The sequence below is a fragment of the Triticum aestivum genome, chromosome 2B (genome assembly GCF_018294505.1).
Source record: "Triticum aestivum cultivar Chinese Spring chromosome 2B, IWGSC CS RefSeq v2.1, whole genome shotgun sequence".
Classification (NCBI taxonomy): domain Eukaryota; kingdom Viridiplantae; phylum Streptophyta; class Magnoliopsida; order Poales; family Poaceae; genus Triticum; species Triticum aestivum.
Window position 1 is genome coordinate 505899556 of NC_057798.1, and position 16130 is coordinate 505915685.

The 16130-nt window shown below is 45.8% G+C and overlaps 2 protein-coding genes and 1 non-coding gene across 4 annotated transcripts; 1 reads left to right on the top strand and 2 right to left on the bottom strand.

The window, feature by feature from the left end:
* Window positions 1–6831: 6831 nt before the first annotated feature.
* LOC123045717 (cytochrome P450 724B1) lies at window positions 6832–10828 on the top strand. 2 transcript variants are annotated; one of them, XM_044468893.1, is made up of 9 exons: window positions 6832–7188; window positions 7543–7870; window positions 8110–8262; window positions 8415–8651; window positions 8741–8827; window positions 9105–9183; window positions 9373–9479; window positions 9954–10078; window positions 10290–10602. In XM_044468893.1, exons 1-9 carry the CDS (start codon window positions 6968–6970, stop codon window positions 10345–10347), a joined length of 1395 nt encoding a protein of 464 aa, XP_044324828.1. In that variant the 5' UTR covers window positions 6832–6967; the 3' UTR covers window positions 10348–10602. The 2 variants fall into 2 exon arrangements, with proteins under 2 accessions (XP_044324828.1, XP_044324827.1); XM_044468892.1 differs by having other exon boundaries at window positions 6833–7188; window positions 10473–10828.
* A 394-nt stretch (window positions 10829–11222) lies between these two features.
* On the bottom strand, window positions 11223–11296 carry TRNAI-AAU (transfer RNA isoleucine (anticodon AAU)). Its single transcript has one exon. It is a non-coding gene; the product is annotated as a tRNA-Ile (tRNA).
* Window positions 11297–11622: 326 nt separating this feature from the next.
* Window positions 11623–15068, bottom strand: LOC123045718 (ATP-dependent 6-phosphofructokinase 2). The gene is made up of 2 exons (XM_044468895.1): window positions 14342–15068; window positions 11623–12693 (listed from the first exon to the last, which is right to left on the bottom strand). Exons 1-2 carry the CDS (start codon window positions 14927–14929, stop codon window positions 11872–11874), a joined length of 1410 nt encoding a protein of 469 aa, XP_044324830.1. The 5' UTR covers window positions 14930–15068; the 3' UTR covers window positions 11623–11871.
* Between the last annotated feature and the right edge of the window lie 1062 nt (window positions 15069–16130).

Sequence of the window (16130 nt, forward strand, 5' to 3'; positions counted from 1 at the left end):
CACATACGTACATACGGGAGGGGTCTCGAATGCCTACTCACGCATACGTACGGCCAGGGCTCGTGTACATGGTTGGGTCGGAACGGAGAAACAGCGTCGTCGTCGTGTTCATGGGGAGCCAACCGACTGGGTCGGAACGAAATGCGTCGTCGTGTTCATCAGGAGGGCTTGGACGGAACAGGCGATGGAACCGAGGCATGGCGTACCACAGAACGGAGGAAACGGCCTTGTGTTCGACCGGCCACATTCGAAACGGGATCCTATTCACCGGGAGGGGTCTGGCGTACCGCAAAACGGAGGAAACGGACCTCCTACGGTCGAAATGGGGGTCCTGTTGATTGGGAGGGGTGTGGCGTACCGCAAAGCGGACGAAACGAACTTGTGTTGGAGCGCTACGGTCGAAACGGGGGTCCTGTTCATCGGGAGGGGTGTGGCGTACCGCAAAATGGGACTCCACGGGATACTGTTCATCTCCACCGTCGACCTACTCCAGCCTCCACGGGCTATTGTTCATCCACCGTCGACCTCCTTCAACCTCCACCTGTGAATGTTCATTCACGGGCTCCTGTTCATCCAGCCTCCAGTGCGCGCTACTCCACCGGCTACTGTTCAACCACCCCTCTCCACGGGCTCCTGTTCAACCACCCCTCCACGGGCTACTGTTCATCCGCCCCTCCACGGTCTACTATTCATCCAGCCCTCCACGGGGTCATCCTGTTCATCCAGCCCTCCACGGGGTCCTGTTCATCCAGCCCCAACCGGCTCGATCGATCGGGGTCCTGTTCATCCAGAGGCAATGCCACGGGTCTTGTTCATCCACTCCCACCGCTCAATGTTCATCCAACCCCCCTCCCCCTGCAACGCTCACTGTTCATCCAGAGGCAGCATCGATCGGCTTCAGTTAGCAGCAGTAGCTAAGGAATCGCTCGATCGCTCAGGTTCAGTAACGCGTAGCCTGCAGTGCAATCGCTCGGGTTCAGTTAGGCGACGCCTCGCTCGGGTTCAGTTAGAGCCCAACGCCTCGCACACACGCGTGTACGTGTACGAGAGAAACGCGCATCGCTCGGCCCCCGACCACCCACCGTAACCGGGAACTCGCCGAAATTTTCCTCGCCCTCGCTTCTACCACGGTTTTTTCCGTCATGGACGGCCCAAAGAATGTCCTGCAGCTGCGTCTCCGGCCCGCCTAGGACGAAAAGCCCATTTTTTTCATGATTTTTTGTCATAGAAGTAGGAACCCACCATATCTATGATGATACCAGGTTTTGTCACAATTATCGTCATAGAAGTGTCATAAGTATGACAGAAAAAATTTCGTTCGGCCCAAAATGTCACGGATGTGTCTTTTTTTGTAATGGTTTGCATCACCCTAAGACTAATTTCTAATCATCTTAGTACAGATTCTAAACAGAAAGCATCTTAAAGTAAATTATGTGCTGCTATGTACCTAGGTCGTCTCGTTCAAACGAATATAAAACGCTCTTCTTTACTTTCGGATTCATTTATTTATTTTTGATACTCTATTCATTTAAAAGTTTGAAGTTCAAATGAATAAGTATGTTTTTATTGTGTAGTTCCGATAGATGAAGTAATAGCTGCAGTTGCTCATGTTGTTCAAACCAGGCTTGATCCAGCAAACATAATTACTTGATTAATGGGGCTTATAAGTTGGTTGCTTCAACTGATAATAAATGCCCTAATATATGCAAGCTAAATTATCTCCTTGAGTCATGATTGGCATATTTCCTTGCTTGATGAAGGTTCCATCTCTACATGGAAGTTTTCTATGCATATCATGTCAAGTAATGTCCATTGTTCACTTGACTGCATGATCTATTACTCCCACTTATCCATATTTGTTGTCGCTAAAATGATGTATCTAGACGTATATCAATGCTAGATACATCTGTTTGAGTGACAATTAATATGGATCGAAGGAGTATCAAATTTATACAGTGCTCTAAGACCAATCGGATGAATAAGTTCCATTTCATCATTTTCTGTTTACGTATCTGTTTATTCAGGTTGATGATCTACACAAAGAAAAGAGCATGACAACCTCCATCTTGATTGTATGATCTCGTTCATCCTTATTTTTCAGACTGTAGGTAGATATTTGAACCAATTTGGTACACTAATAAGGAAGTTAAAACCTGAGAAATGATAAGATTGTATCGTTTGTGTCTTCATGGACTTTACTTTTATTGTTTCATGACTTCTGTTCCTGCCCAAATATTACACGGTCGCATAATTCTTTCCTAACTTGCGGATGCTATCCAAGCCACGCAATCCTTCCCTGTCATGCAGATGTTATCTAAGTATTTGTGTTCTAACAGAGATAAATTACTTTTTTCATTAAATCAATCAGAGTAGCACAAAGTCTAGGTCCATGTCTCGATGGCAGACAGAAGGAGGGGAAGGAGAGTAGATGTCGTGGTGATATATTTTGATGTAACACATGGCAAGTAGTGTTGCCCATTAAAATATGTCAACGATATGTATACACGTGTCAACAAAAACATCATTTAACCCTTATGACAGATGTTTCTATGATTGTTAGCTGACAGAGCATTTGTTGTGATGTTGCTGGAAGCGTCATGTATGACAAAGGCAGAGCCCATTGTAGTGCAGAGCAGAGTTAGCGCCATTCAAGTCCATTGTTGAACTTGTGGATATTACCAGATGATGTATGTCTTATTTTTCATATTAAAGTATAGCTTTATTGCAAAAACAACTTGGGGCAAAGCCGAGGAGATGAATTGCAAGTGGGAAGAGAAGATGTCTTCATAGATTAAATTTTATAAGAAAAGTAGTGTGCATACTCTCTCTGTGATTTAACTTTGACCACCAAACTTAATCTGTAATATATGTGTTGTGTGTCATAACATTATACCATTGGAGTTTTTTGTAATACGAATTTGATGATAAATTTTGTGACATGTAAGCGACAATTTGTTGATCAAAGTGCATGAGTGACGCGTGTGCGGTAGGTAAATTATGAAAGAGAGAGTAGTATTTATTTGCCCGAGTTGGATGGAGAAGAGACCTCATTAGTGTATCCTAGAGTGCATGGCAAAATTGAAGGCAAGTCAAATTTCGTCTTTGTCATTATCACGGAGTAGAAGGCATGAGTTCCCTAGATTTGGTCATGGTAAATATGTCCACCTCAAATTTGAATAGGATTTTGTCTTAATAGTAGTCATGATTTTGTCTTAACAATAATACAAAGTGATATTTGTTGCAAAGAAATCATAAGCCGCAAGCGACATAGTGTGAATTAAAATGTTTTTTTATCAGTGTATCATGGCAACGCATGGACATGTAGATGTATGTACATGGTAAAAATTTATTTTCTCTTGGTATTCCAACGAGCATAGACTGGTAAATTAATATATTTTATTATCATAACATTCAAAATACAGGCATTTATTTTTGTTATCACTATACTCAAGATAAAATTAATTTAGGAAATGGCAGGGATGTGTCGGGCTATTTTATTTTTTATTTTATGCTCTACCGGGACGGTAAAGAATTGGTTCGTCTGGTTTGTATGATGAGTAATCCCGATTACATATTTTAAGACCTTTGACGTGAGGTATTTGTGCTAACTACATATATTGCTTGTGTAAAATGGGTGTGAGTCGAGCAAGAAGTTCTTGTTATACTTGCTCAAATATTATGCGAAGGAAGCTAAGAACAACATTTGTGATATTGTGCGAGAATTTCTTAAGCACGTCATGTAGATTTTAATTTGTAATAGATTTTTAGTTGGATAATCAGTCTATATGTATACATATTCAAATTGTCTTTTTGTTATCAATTTACATTGCAAATAAAGTGTACCTCAATTATAACCCGATTGTGTTCGTGCTATCTTTTCTCTAATATGTGAAATTTAACATGCATTATGTTTATATAACTCAGCAAAATACTATTTCAAAAGCTTGTGGCAACGCATGGGCATTCTACTAGTGTATATGTGATTGGGATGGGTTAGTGTGGGCCAAATCCGACGTGATAGACGCGCCCGGGCTGCCACATATCCGCCCTATATAGGCTAAATATGTAAGGTGTCGGTCAGCCCGGGCGTTTGAGGCCGGTTTTAGGCGCCCGGCTGGGTTGCTTTTTTTTTATCCGGACCGGGTCGTTCGCCCGGGTGTTTGAGGGGAGTTTGAGGCGCCCGACTGTAGATGTTGTAAGAAGATGTGAAGAGCGTTCTCAATATGAGTGTCATATCGTTTTGGGCAGAGGTTGGCCTTTGAGTTTAGATGATTTTTGAAGAGTAGTCATCCAAATATATGCAGCTTTGAAAGCGCAGGTTTATTCCTGCAGGGGGTTAATGGGATATTTTTAGAACTTCGTCAAACTCTCAGAAATTTGACGAAGATCAGAGTAAAAAAATAAAAATGCGGGTCAAACTAAGTCATCACAAAATCAGAGAGCATGCATACGGGATACATACTATTGAAGAACAGGTAATCATACAAGCACTCAAGCATGAGGAAGATGAATTGAAGAAATAAAAAATAGCATGATGAAAATCTTCAGTTCAAATTCTTCGGAAGGTAGATCATAGATTCTTCAGCAACGAAATAACTTAAAGGTAAAGGGGTTAGGAATTTGAAACCAAGTAGGCTCGGTGAAGACATCGATTTGGTAGAGCAGTTCTAGTTACTGTATCAAATGTACGTCTGGTTGAAGCGGCTGAGTTGAACTCCAAAGACACTTAGTATGCACCATGTTCCTCTTGAGCTAAGGTCACAGCATACCTCACCCTATCACTCGTTGTAAGTCTTCAAGGAAGACTTCAAAAACCTTCACAGACTTGTTCATCGGCACACCACAATTACTCTTGGTTGCTTAGAACATGATGCCTAACCGTCTAGAATAATGACAGTCTTCAAAGGTGGCAGGGGTCGGATCATACAGATCAATTTCTTCAATGATGCTCAATCACTTTGGCTCTGGTTGGGTTTTTTCTCACTTGGGTTTCTCTCAAATAACAAGTGTCAAGTTCTGTCTAGAGCAGCCAACCAACAAGTGTTGTAAGGGGCGGCTATTTATAGCCAGGGGCAACCCAATATGAAATGTCACAAATACCCCTTCGGACATGACCGTTGTCAGGGTAAGGATCCACTCGACAACTGGCACGCGGCACAGGAACGGTCGGAAAATTGAAATCTCGATTTCGCCGCGGCACTCAGTTTCCTCAGGATAGGCAGATCGCACTGGCGAAATCCTAACTCTTCAGCCTGACCAAATTTGTCAGGGACCAGATGAATTGCGTGAATGTCGCTCGCAAATTCATCAGTTGTTCTGGAGGTTTCCTAAGGCTTCACTAGAAGCGGTAAGAGTGTGTATAGGATTGAGCATCACATTGGAAATATAAAATATGTTTTACCTAGACCCCTTTAACAGTACAGTTTTTCCTATGACTCAAATAAGAAGAAAGAAACTACGAAAACAAAAGTCTTCAAGCTTCAAAGTCTTCATATCAATTTCTTCAAAGGTCGTACCAATTTCTTCACTTGAAGAAATACATTTTTAGGGCTCGTCTTTCCGGTTAAACCAAATTTGCACTGACTATAACTCCTGTGTATACTCACAAACACATTAGTCCCTCAACCTATTTGCCTTCAATACTCCAAAACCACTAAGGGGGCAGCACTTACAAGCTTGATTGGAACCTGAAGGACCAAATGAGATAGTAGTTGGGGTCAACCTGCTCGTCGTATGAGAAAAGAGAGTAGAGAGTAGGCATTCTTGGAGGAGAATGGCAAGTCTTACGAAGAACCGAGCTTCATCGTTGTCGTTGTAGACAATATCCTGCAACAAAGACAACACATCATCGAGCTCAATAGAACCAACTTATTTGTGATATGGAATGTTTATCTCGAGATGACTAGTGCTACTATGAGAGAAGCTAAGAAAGGGGCGGGGTGGTTTACGGAAGAAGCCACCAAAAGAACTGGGCCTCAAACTGGGCGGTTGCCAGTTCATTTATTCTTGGTGTTTCTGGGATGAGCCTGTTGACAAGTCTATTGGTACGTAGCAGATATGTATAGTCAACGATAGTCAATCGAAAGATGGAGCATAACTTACTCTAGCTCCAAGCGGAGTGTTACCGAGAAAGAAGAGGTACATGTAGGACAATTAGATTGTGCATGCATTGGGAGTAGCTTTGAGTTTTGAGCACAATTTAGTGAAGGCTGTTCTGCGTGGGAAAACAGGGCAAGGACATGATAATAAGAACACTGCTCAAACGAGTTAGCCAGAAAATTAGAATTTCACACAATCAAACTAATCAAGCACAGTACTATACAGCCTGCTGTGACCAAAACTGGCACTCGATTTAGTTTTCAGATTACCACAAGTTATTATTTCAGACGCAAGGTGCAGACCTTCACAGCTCAGCACCAAAGTCCTATGCGTGCATGTAACCCGATTCATTTCTCTCTGTCTCTCTACCTGCGTGTTTGACTACACCTTGAGCAGCAGCAGCAGCAGCAGCAGCAGCCTAGATGCTAGTAGTACTGCAAAGGGACCATACTCCTAGCTAGACTCAGCCCCTTGCTGATAAAAGTCATTCATACAGTTCAAATAGTATGAGTATACATATAAGTACATGCAGCCGGGTCTGCAGTAAAAACAGAGATCAAGCAAGTAGTAAAATATATACTGCTAGTGGTGTTTTTGAGTACTAATTAAAAAAGGCCAAAGCAAGAAAACAAAAGGCAACCTTATTTTTCCTTTCCCTCCCGCTTTGCAAAGATCCTTCCTGCCCTTGCTCCCACTACTATATAGCCTCCCCCTCACCTTCCATTCCAGAGAGAGAGAGAAGCAGAGGGCGAGCAAGTGAATGATAGCTAGACAGACAGACAGACAGAGAGGCAAGGCATGGCAGGCTCCATGCAGCTTGTGAGATGTAACTAGGTAGGGTGGGGCGGTGGCGGTGGTGGTGTGTGGTATGAGCATGATGGTGGGGGTGGGCGATCTTGTGCTGGCTGCTCCGGCGATCCTGCTCGCCTTGCTCCTGACTCTGGTGCTGAGCCACTTCCTGCCTTTGCTCCTCAACCCCAAGGCTCCAAGAGGCAGCTTTGGATGGCCCCTTGTTGGAGAGACCCTCAGGTTCCTCACCCCTCACGCCTCCAACACGCTGGGTAGCTTCCTGGAGGATCACTGCTCCAGGTATTTTTATTTCTTCTTCTTTTTTGTTATCATTCACCACAGCCACACCTCAAGATTTCTCCACAATGCAACCAAGCACGTAGTATTGTTTATCATTTACTCATGTGGCAGCAAAAGATGATGCATGTCGTGCATGTTGTCCTGACTCAGCACCTTTATCTTTGTGTCTTGGCTCCGAGGCTGTGATATATTTGAATTTCTACAGGTTTTGTGTACAGAACTTATTTCTGAAAAGTTTCACCTATTGTTTTATGGGGGTGAAAAGATGGAAAGATCTCATAAGACCCTCTAACAAATGATGGCAACTTAATAACATAAGAAAAGATTAACATTGTAATTGATGTGATTGTGCAGGTATGGGAGGGTGTTCAAGTCCCATCTGTTCTGCACCCCCACCGTAGTGTCCTGTGACCAGGAGCTGAACCACTTCATCCTGCAGAATGAGGAGAGGCTGTTCCAGTGCAGCTACCCCAGGCCAATTCATGGCATACTGGGCAAGTCCTCCATGCTGGTGGTCCTGGGGGAGGACCACAAGCGGCTCAGGAACCTTGCTCTGGCCCTGGTCACCTCCACAAAGCTCAAGCCAAGCTACCTTGGCGACATTGAGAAGATTGCGCTGCACATAGTCGGATCATGGCATGGCAAGGGCGGCAACATCACCTTCTGCGAGGAGGCAAGAAAGGTTGGTCACCCGGTGCATGCACTAACCACACCCAAAGCTGGCTAGACATGCATCAGTAGGGACATGATCCCGTGAAACATGGAGGAAAAACTCTGCACATGTTGCCTATAGCTACATCATCATGCTGTTATTTGCTGATGCATGGATATTTTTCAGACGCTGGCTTTGACTTACCAGGGTCATTCTTCTCCTTTTTTTGACTCTTTTTTTCTGACCCTTTTTTCTTTCCTTTGGCACAGTTTGCATTCAGTGTGATAGTGAAGCAGGTGCTGGCGCTGTCACCAGAGGAGCCTGTCACTGCCATGATACTGGAGGACTTCCTCACCTTCATGAAGGGCCTCATCTCTTTCCCTCTCCGCATCCCAGGGACCCCATACGCCAAAGCTGTCCAGGTAACTAAGTAAACAACTCTGGTATACCACCTTCTTAAGCTGTCAAAGTTTCCAGCACTTCTTATCTACTTCACCATGCATCAGGCTCATGAAACTCTGGTATATATTGTTCTAACACCGAGGTTCTTGGCTATGTTGATCACTCCTCACAGGCCAGAGAGAGGATATCAAGCACTGTGAAGGGCATCATTGAGGAGAGGAGGAAGGCTGACTGCTGCAAGAAGGATGATTTCCTCAACGTGCTCCTGTCAACCGATGAGCTCTCTGACGAGGAGAAAGTGAGTTTTGTGCTGGACTCCCTGCTAGGGGGGTATGAGACCACCTCACTCATGATATCCATGGTCGTCTACTTCCTTGGGCAGTCAGCTCAAGATCTAGACCTGGTGAAGGTACATACATACCTGATCAAGCTTAAGCCACAGGTGATTGGTGGTTGTGTGCATGTCACTTATTATATATGAACATGCTGTGCATGCAGAGGGAGCATCAAGGCATAAGATCTACCAAAGCAAAGGAGGAGTGCTTGAGCTCTGAGGACTACAAGAAGATGGAATATACCCAACATGTAAGTAAGATGATGATCATTCAGTACACGCTTTAGGATATGTAGCCGGTTGGTAAGCATGGATCCTTTTTCTTTCTATTATCAGCCATCTGCACAAATATGTGACCCTCCAAAACTGATGTTTTTTTTTTCTGTCCATATGCCTGCCTATATCTGGAATTTTGACTAGAGCAAACAACACTTTGCAAGAACAGTGCAGATGGGGAAGGGTCTCTTAATTTGTTCTGTAGTAATTGGAATGGTTCAATGATACAAACATGCGTGGATGTCCTTTCAGGTTATCAATGAGGCGCTGAGATGTGGAAACATTGTCAAGTTTGTCCACAGGAAGGCCCTCAAAGATGTCAGATACAAAGGTAATTAACCCTGCTAGTACTTGGGGCTTTCCCAGCAGATCCCATTGTGCTCATCACATGATAATGGATCAGGCAAAGGGGGCGGTTGGGCCTTTATTGCTGATTTGTGAGCATTGTTATTCCTAAACACCTAGCTTTTGATAGAAGATGCTCAAAAGCAAGTGGACCTCTTCTTTTGCTCTGTTGCAGAGTATCTGATTCCATCTGGCTGGAAGGTCCTACCTGTTTTTAGTGCTGTTCATTTGAACCCCTCACTTCATGGAAATGCCCAACAGTTTCAGCCTTGCAGATGGGAGGTATGTCTGATTTTCATACCATGTGCATGGGCATCTATATTTGTGGTGAAGTAATGAATACAGCTTAGTTTATGCAGATTAGCTTTAACATAATATGCTTGTTTAGGGAAGCTTAACTTTGACATAATATGCTTTTTTATATAAAAAATTATATGATGAAAAAGGTTATAGAACAAATCAGAAGTGCTTATCTGTAGCTTTGAGAGAATCTTCTTTAAGGTTGCTCTGTTAACTAATTGATGCCTTTAATTAGTGAGTGTCCAACTAACCCATGCCATAATAATTACTTGCAACTATCCTGGTATCTTCAGATGCCAAGCAGCCTTTGGCTGAGGGCCTAGTGCCTTCTGTACATGGTCCTAACCATGATTCCTCACTGAAAGCCAGCATCCTTGGCTTTGCTTCTTCATTTTCTTAACTCCCTTGATGAAGCAAGCTCATATGCATGACTTGTATAATTGATTGATGTAACAGGGCCCAAGCCAAGGTACAAGCAAGAAGTTTACGCCGTTCGGCGGTGGCACCAGGCTCTGCCCTGGATCAGAGCTCGCCAAAGTAGAGGCTGCTTTCTTCCTCCATCACCTTGTGCTCAATTTCAGGTAAAACATTTCTCCTAGCCGATTAAGAGATACACATGTAACAACTAGCGCAGCAAGAGCAACAAATCGGAGAAACGAAGAACATAAATATTTTTTGTAAGGATAAATCAACTTAAGAATGAAATTAACCAGAGGAAATATGAATAGCATGACCACAGATTGATGCAGTTATCAGTCTCATACTAATGGAGATACTGTGCAAACATGGCAGCATGGAGTATCCAATAAGTATGGCATGCAAGTTGAGTGGTACCAAATCTGGTCCATAGATATCTGCAGTTATCAGATTGTGACAGAAGAAAATGCACCTCCATCTTTCTTCAGACTAGCGAGATAGTAAGTGCTTGCTGAATCTTTATAGTTACTGATCATGGTATAACTTGGCACCCTGCAGATGGAAAATCGATGGCGATGACATTCCAATGGCATACCCGTACGTGGAGTTCCCGAGAGGCCTGCCGATAGAAATCGAGCCGATTTGCTCTGAATCTTGACTGGGTTCTTGCAGCTGCAGACATGGTGGTGGGTGAAAAAAGAGATTGCAAGCAATGAAGAAGCACCGATGACTAGCTTAGCTTAGCTAGTTGCTGGAATGGGGTAGCTGAGGAGGTTATGATCTCCTCTGTACATGGTGTACATATATTTTATCCATTGTGATTACTTGAGGTGGTTGGGTCACCCTGTTACATCCTCCACTGTCTGGACTACTATCCTATAGAAAAAAAAATGGGCTCCTGGTGTTTACATTTACTTCTGAAATTCAGTATGGGGAGATATGTATGAACCAGACCTCACTGAAACTTCGAAACAACGTTCCTATTCTTACCAAATAGACCATGTATGAGGGAACATTGACATAAGCACGCCAGTGAACAGAGAGTGAAGTTATTGCCTAAAACTGGCATTAACCTTTAGTGATACTAACATGAATCCTTCAGAATTCATGTAAATTCGTGTGGGGAGATTCTACTATGATCAGTTATAGAGAGATTCTATGAGGGACTTTTGGAGATAACGGATAAGTCCTTCAGAATTCAGTTGAAATTCCCATGCTCAACTGGAGAATGACAGGAGAGAGGAGACCAATGATCAGAGGCTTTGTTCAGGAGTATAGAGAATGATATGCAAAAAAGACAGAAAATTGTGGCCCATACAGGTCTCGAACCTGTGACCTTCGCGTTATTAGCACGACGCTCTAACCAGCTGAGCTAATAGGCCTTGTGTGAAGTTCGATCGAGTAAATCGATTATGTATGACATAGGTTTTTTTTTTTGCGGGTTTTTTTTCTTTGCGGGGGACATACGTTTTTTCTAAGTACCCCAATCAGTCAAAGCGTATGCCCTCTGTTATTTTTTCCAGTTCCAAATCAGTCAGGGCGTATGTTGGAATAAATATGACGTACTGGCAGACAACAATAGGCTCGTCCCTAATGACTTGCAATGCTAAATGTCATACTATCAAAGATAGACAATGCTTTAGTGACATGAAGTCAGCGAAAGTACTCAGTTGCTAGTTGAAATTTGAAAACAAGATTTGGTCGGAAGTAAGATCGCCATTTGCCCTCGGGCCTCTAAACACCATTTCATGTCCACTAAAAATATTCAGGAGAATTCATAGTTACAACAGAATTGCAACAACTTTACACACAAACACACAAACCAGAGAACACGCTCACTGATGCCTTATTGAAGAACAGAAACAACTAGATTAAAAGAAAACGATTTTGACTGTCATCCAGAGAGGGATAGATCAGCTTACTACTTCCTGGCACCGCAGAACTTGGGGCCTTAATCTTAGGGCTTTAGGAAATCAGGCTGGTCTGTGACTGACCTAACCCATGCCCATTTGTGATCATTCACATCGACTGGGTTCTTGGCCACGGCAATATCTTCCAACGGTATGTAGCTGTAGTTCCCATTTATCGGGCCAGGTACGAAGCCAGTGAACCCAGCCATGATCCCATGGATGGCTGAATGCGCCAACAGGGTACAGTACAGATTATCAGTAGCATTTGCTGGGACTGCTCGAATCATGTAAGTAGGATCGATATACTTCACAGTGAACAACTCAGTGGGGTGCTCCCTCTTCCACCATCTGCCCAGCTCAGATTTCAGCCAGGGGCCAACGTCAAGGAACAGCATGTTGCCAGACTCATCCTGCTCTCGCTTCTGGTCATCAGTCCGGGGAATCACCTCCTGACCAGCGCCTTCAGCAACAACGACGACAGCATGTCCCTTCTTCTTTATCCTTTCATACAGGAACTCGAAAAGGCCTCCCTTCCCTTCAACGTGGAAATCAATCTCAGGAATCAAACAGCAGTCAACATCTCGGCTGCTCAGGGTGGCATGAAGAGCAATGTGGCCCGTGCTCCTGCCCATGAGTTTGACAAGACCGATGCCATTCACAGCGCTCACAGCCTCCACATGTGCCGCGTCGATCGCCTGCTGAGCAATCTCCACTGCAGTTTGAAACCCAAACGACCTGTCTATGATGCCGATGTCGTTGTCCACGGTTTTGGGGATCCCTGTAATGGAGATCCTCAAACCGCGCCGTTTAAACTCTTCGAATATCGCCACTGCTCCTCTCATGGTTCCATCCCCGCCAATCGCATAGACCTGTGAATTGTCATAAAAGGGATATACAGATAGGATAGTAAGATCAAGGCCTAAAGAACAGGAACAATTGGCATGTGAACCAGCACATTTAACATTGTATACTTAATTATTATTTTACAATAAAAATAGGTAGTAACATACTAGTAACTACAACAAAATCTTGATCCTAACTAACACGGACAATCATGAGTATTTTCAGACTTTTCTGTAATACACCATGATCCTTTAAATCGCAACTTTGAACAATTTTAGTGTATTAGAGTAAGGCCAAGCTGATCCCAGACTTAAGTGCTTAGAGCAACTCCAATGGGACGACCCATTTCGTCTGCCAGCGTCCGCTTGGGTTGGCGCGGACAGAAAAGACGGCCCAACGCGCCGACCCAAACGGACGGGCGTCCGCTTTCGTCCGCCTGCCGACCCATTCCCAGCCCATTTTTGAGCCGGATTTGCGTCGGCGCGGACACAAGACGGACGCGCGCGCGCTCTCTCTCCTCCCGGCGCGTGCACAAACTCCACTGCCGGCTTCGTGACCGACGCCGCCGGCCATTTTTTCCGATAAAAAAGGATACATAGATAGTTCTTGCGTACACAGATAAAAGAAAAGATCAACTACTCGTCGCTTTCCGATTCCGACTCGGTAATGTCCTTCTCCGACGTCTGAATATAGGCGTCATCAGCATGCTCGTCCGCGAAGTCCCACCCCGATGTTTCTCGCAGCCTCAGTCTCATTTGAGCGGTCAGCTTTCCCGTACGCTTGCCCTCCCGATAGGCGGCTCGCTCCGTCCTCCAGGCCTTCCTCTCCGTCCTCCTCTGCTCATAGAACTGACGTTCGTCGACGATGTCCTGCGAGAAGCGTTCGCGCCACACCACCAAGGCTTGCACGTCCATCTCGGCGAGGGCGAGGGGACGCATCCGCCTCCGGTGGACGCGACGATCCTCGTCGGTGAAAAGTCGCGGGAGAGGCGCCAGATCCTGCGTCCGCTGGCTCGACACGTCGGGAAAATTCATCTCCCGTCTCGGCCGCCGGAGGCGGCACGCCGCCGCATCGTACGCGCGGGCCGCCTGCTCAGCGGCGTCGAAGGTGCCGAGGATGAGCTATTTCTCGCCAAACAAGATCTCGGCGGAGAAGGCGACGGAGGGGCGCTCACGGACTCCACGGAAATCCGAAGCGTCAAGTATGCGCATCGATATGGTGGCGCACAGGCGGCGAGGCTAGTGAGAGGGGGCAAGACGAGTGGGCGGCGGTGGCGAACTGACTGTGGAGGGAGCGCCACCTTTATAACGAGCGCCGGCCGTGGCACGCCAAAATGCGCCCGCAAACATTTCCCACGCTCTGGAGCGCCAAAGCCAGCGCGCGCTAGGCCAAATTTCCCCAGGGCGAGCCAACCTTTCCCGCGCGCTGGCATGGCCGTTGGCATGATCTAAAGCACGCGCGGTCATGAAATGGATCGGCGCGTTAGGCGCGCTGCCGACCCAAATCTAAAAGAGGGCGGACGACGGGCGGGCGGCCGACCCAAACGGACAAAAAGCGGACAAATGCGCCGTCCACTTGGGTCGGCCCGTTGGAGTTGCTCTTACGCATTCTGTACATCACCTCGTGGTTTTGCAAGTAATCAAAATCTGAAAGCTGCGTCTGAGTTGCTTTTACCTGCGTATACCCCCGGGCGACGATGCCATCGACGATCATGTTAAGATCAAAGCCACCACGTGTCGTCTTGAGCGCGGTGCCGCCCTTCTTGTGCCAGTCGTCCACGGAGGCCGGGTCCAACCGCACGTGGTCATCGTCAGCGCCGTAGAACCCGCGGTACCCCGCGGCGACACCGAAGACGTCGAGGACGCCGTAGAGCTCATGGAGCCCCACGACGAGCTCCCTCAGCACGGTGTTGAGGCCCGGGCAGAGCCCCCCGCAGGTGACGAGGGCGGCGCGGGCGCGGGCCGGGTCGACGGCGAGGCTCTCGCGCGGGCCCGCGCGGCGGTATGCGACCAGCGGGTTCGGGCTCCCGGAGGAGAGGTCGAAGAAGGCGTGGCGGAGGGAGACGTCGCCCGGGGAGATGTAGAAGGTGGGGGGCGGGTGGAAGTAGGGGTGGCTGGAGATCGGATTGGGGATCGTGGTGGCGCCGGAGGGCAAGGCGGGGAGCCGCGGCGCGTCGCGGAGGGTGAGCGGCGGGAGGGTCACGGTGGTGTTGGTAGGGGTGGAGGCGGCGTGGTCGCCGGAGTTGGGGACGGTGGGATCCATCTGCACTCGCTGCTGTCGGTCAGGGCGGTGGGAAAGTGGAACTGCGAACTGCGTAGTGGCGGAGTGGTTCGAAGCAGATGAAAGCTGAAAGGGAGGGTCTGAGCGACGCGTGGCGGTCTGCTTAGAGCTTCTCGAAGTTGAAAGCGGCGCCGTGTCAAGGGGCACCTCATCGGTAGTGACTAGCAAATGGCCAAATGGCAGTCAAGAGAAGACTAACAAATGGCCGCGTAAACAGTATTAGACTATCCACAATGGAGAGTAACATACACTAGTAAGGCTGGTCACAGTGGGGAGGAACTTAGGAGTAACATCACACACTCCAATACAACTTTGCTTATGTGGCGCGTATTTAATGAAGAGAGAGGTGCTTGTGGTAACTAGCTAAGTTACCGGAACATCACACACTCCAAGAAACAATGAGTCTATAACCTAATAAATACATCGTTGCATGACACTACATAGATGTTCCTACCCACTATGGAGGTAGTAACATAGTCTAGGGAAGTGTGAAGTTACTAGCTTATGTTCTTGCCCATTGTGACCAGCCTAACATACACATATCCCTAGATATATTACTACCTTTATAGTGGATAGTAACATAAGTATGGTAACATGCAAAGCTTCATTTATTAGGTTATAGACTTATATTGCATTGGGACATGTGATGTTACAGTAACTAGCTAAGTTACTAGTACTACATCTCTCCTCATTAACTCATTGCCACATAAGCAAATTTGCTGAGTTGGACTCGATGTTACTACCGAAGTTACTCCCATTGTGGCTAGTCTTATAGGAGAGTATTAGGCGAAAATCATCTTCTGCTCCTCGGCACAAATGAGCTCGGGAAGAACAGTAAAATTGGAAAGAAAAAATACAAATTCAGAAGAAAAAAACTGAACTTTTCGACAAACTTTGACAACTGTCATGAGTGTTCTAAACTTCTAAAATTTTATCATGAAATGACATTCGTGTAAGTCGACTAAAAATACAGCTCTCCAAAATGCTTTCAAAAATAGCATTTTTTGGAGCATTATTTTCCTATGACTTTTCGAATATCGTTTCATCATAATTTTTACAAGAATACAAAGTAATTGTCAAAGTTTGACAATAGAAACAGTTTTTTTTATTATTGTTCATCGGGGAGCATTTGACCTCGAGAGCACATACTTCGCGTCGAGTATTAGGTGCCGGTTTAGTTTGA

Bases quoted from the DNA above. Each gene is read 5' to 3' on its own strand.
- LOC123045717 (XM_044468892.1), top strand. From the start codon at position 6,968: ATGAGCATGATGGTGGGGGTGGGCGATCTTGTGCTGGCTGCTCCGGCG. The intron at 8,652-8,740 runs GTACATACATAC...CTGTGCATGCAG, and splicing joins AAGATCTAGACCTGGTGAAG to AGGGAGCATCAAGGCATAAG. The intron at 8,828-9,104 runs GTAAGTAAGATG...ATGTCCTTTCAG, and splicing joins AGATGGAATATACCCAACAT to GTTATCAATGAGGCGCTGAG.
- LOC123045718 (XM_044468895.1), bottom strand. From the start codon at position 14,929: ATGGATCCCACCGTCCCCAACTCCGGCGACCACGCCGCCTCCACCCCT. The intron at 12,694-14,341 runs GTAAAAGCAACT...GACAATTCACAG, and splicing joins TCGCCCGGGGGTATACGCAG to GTCTATGCGATTGGCGGGGA.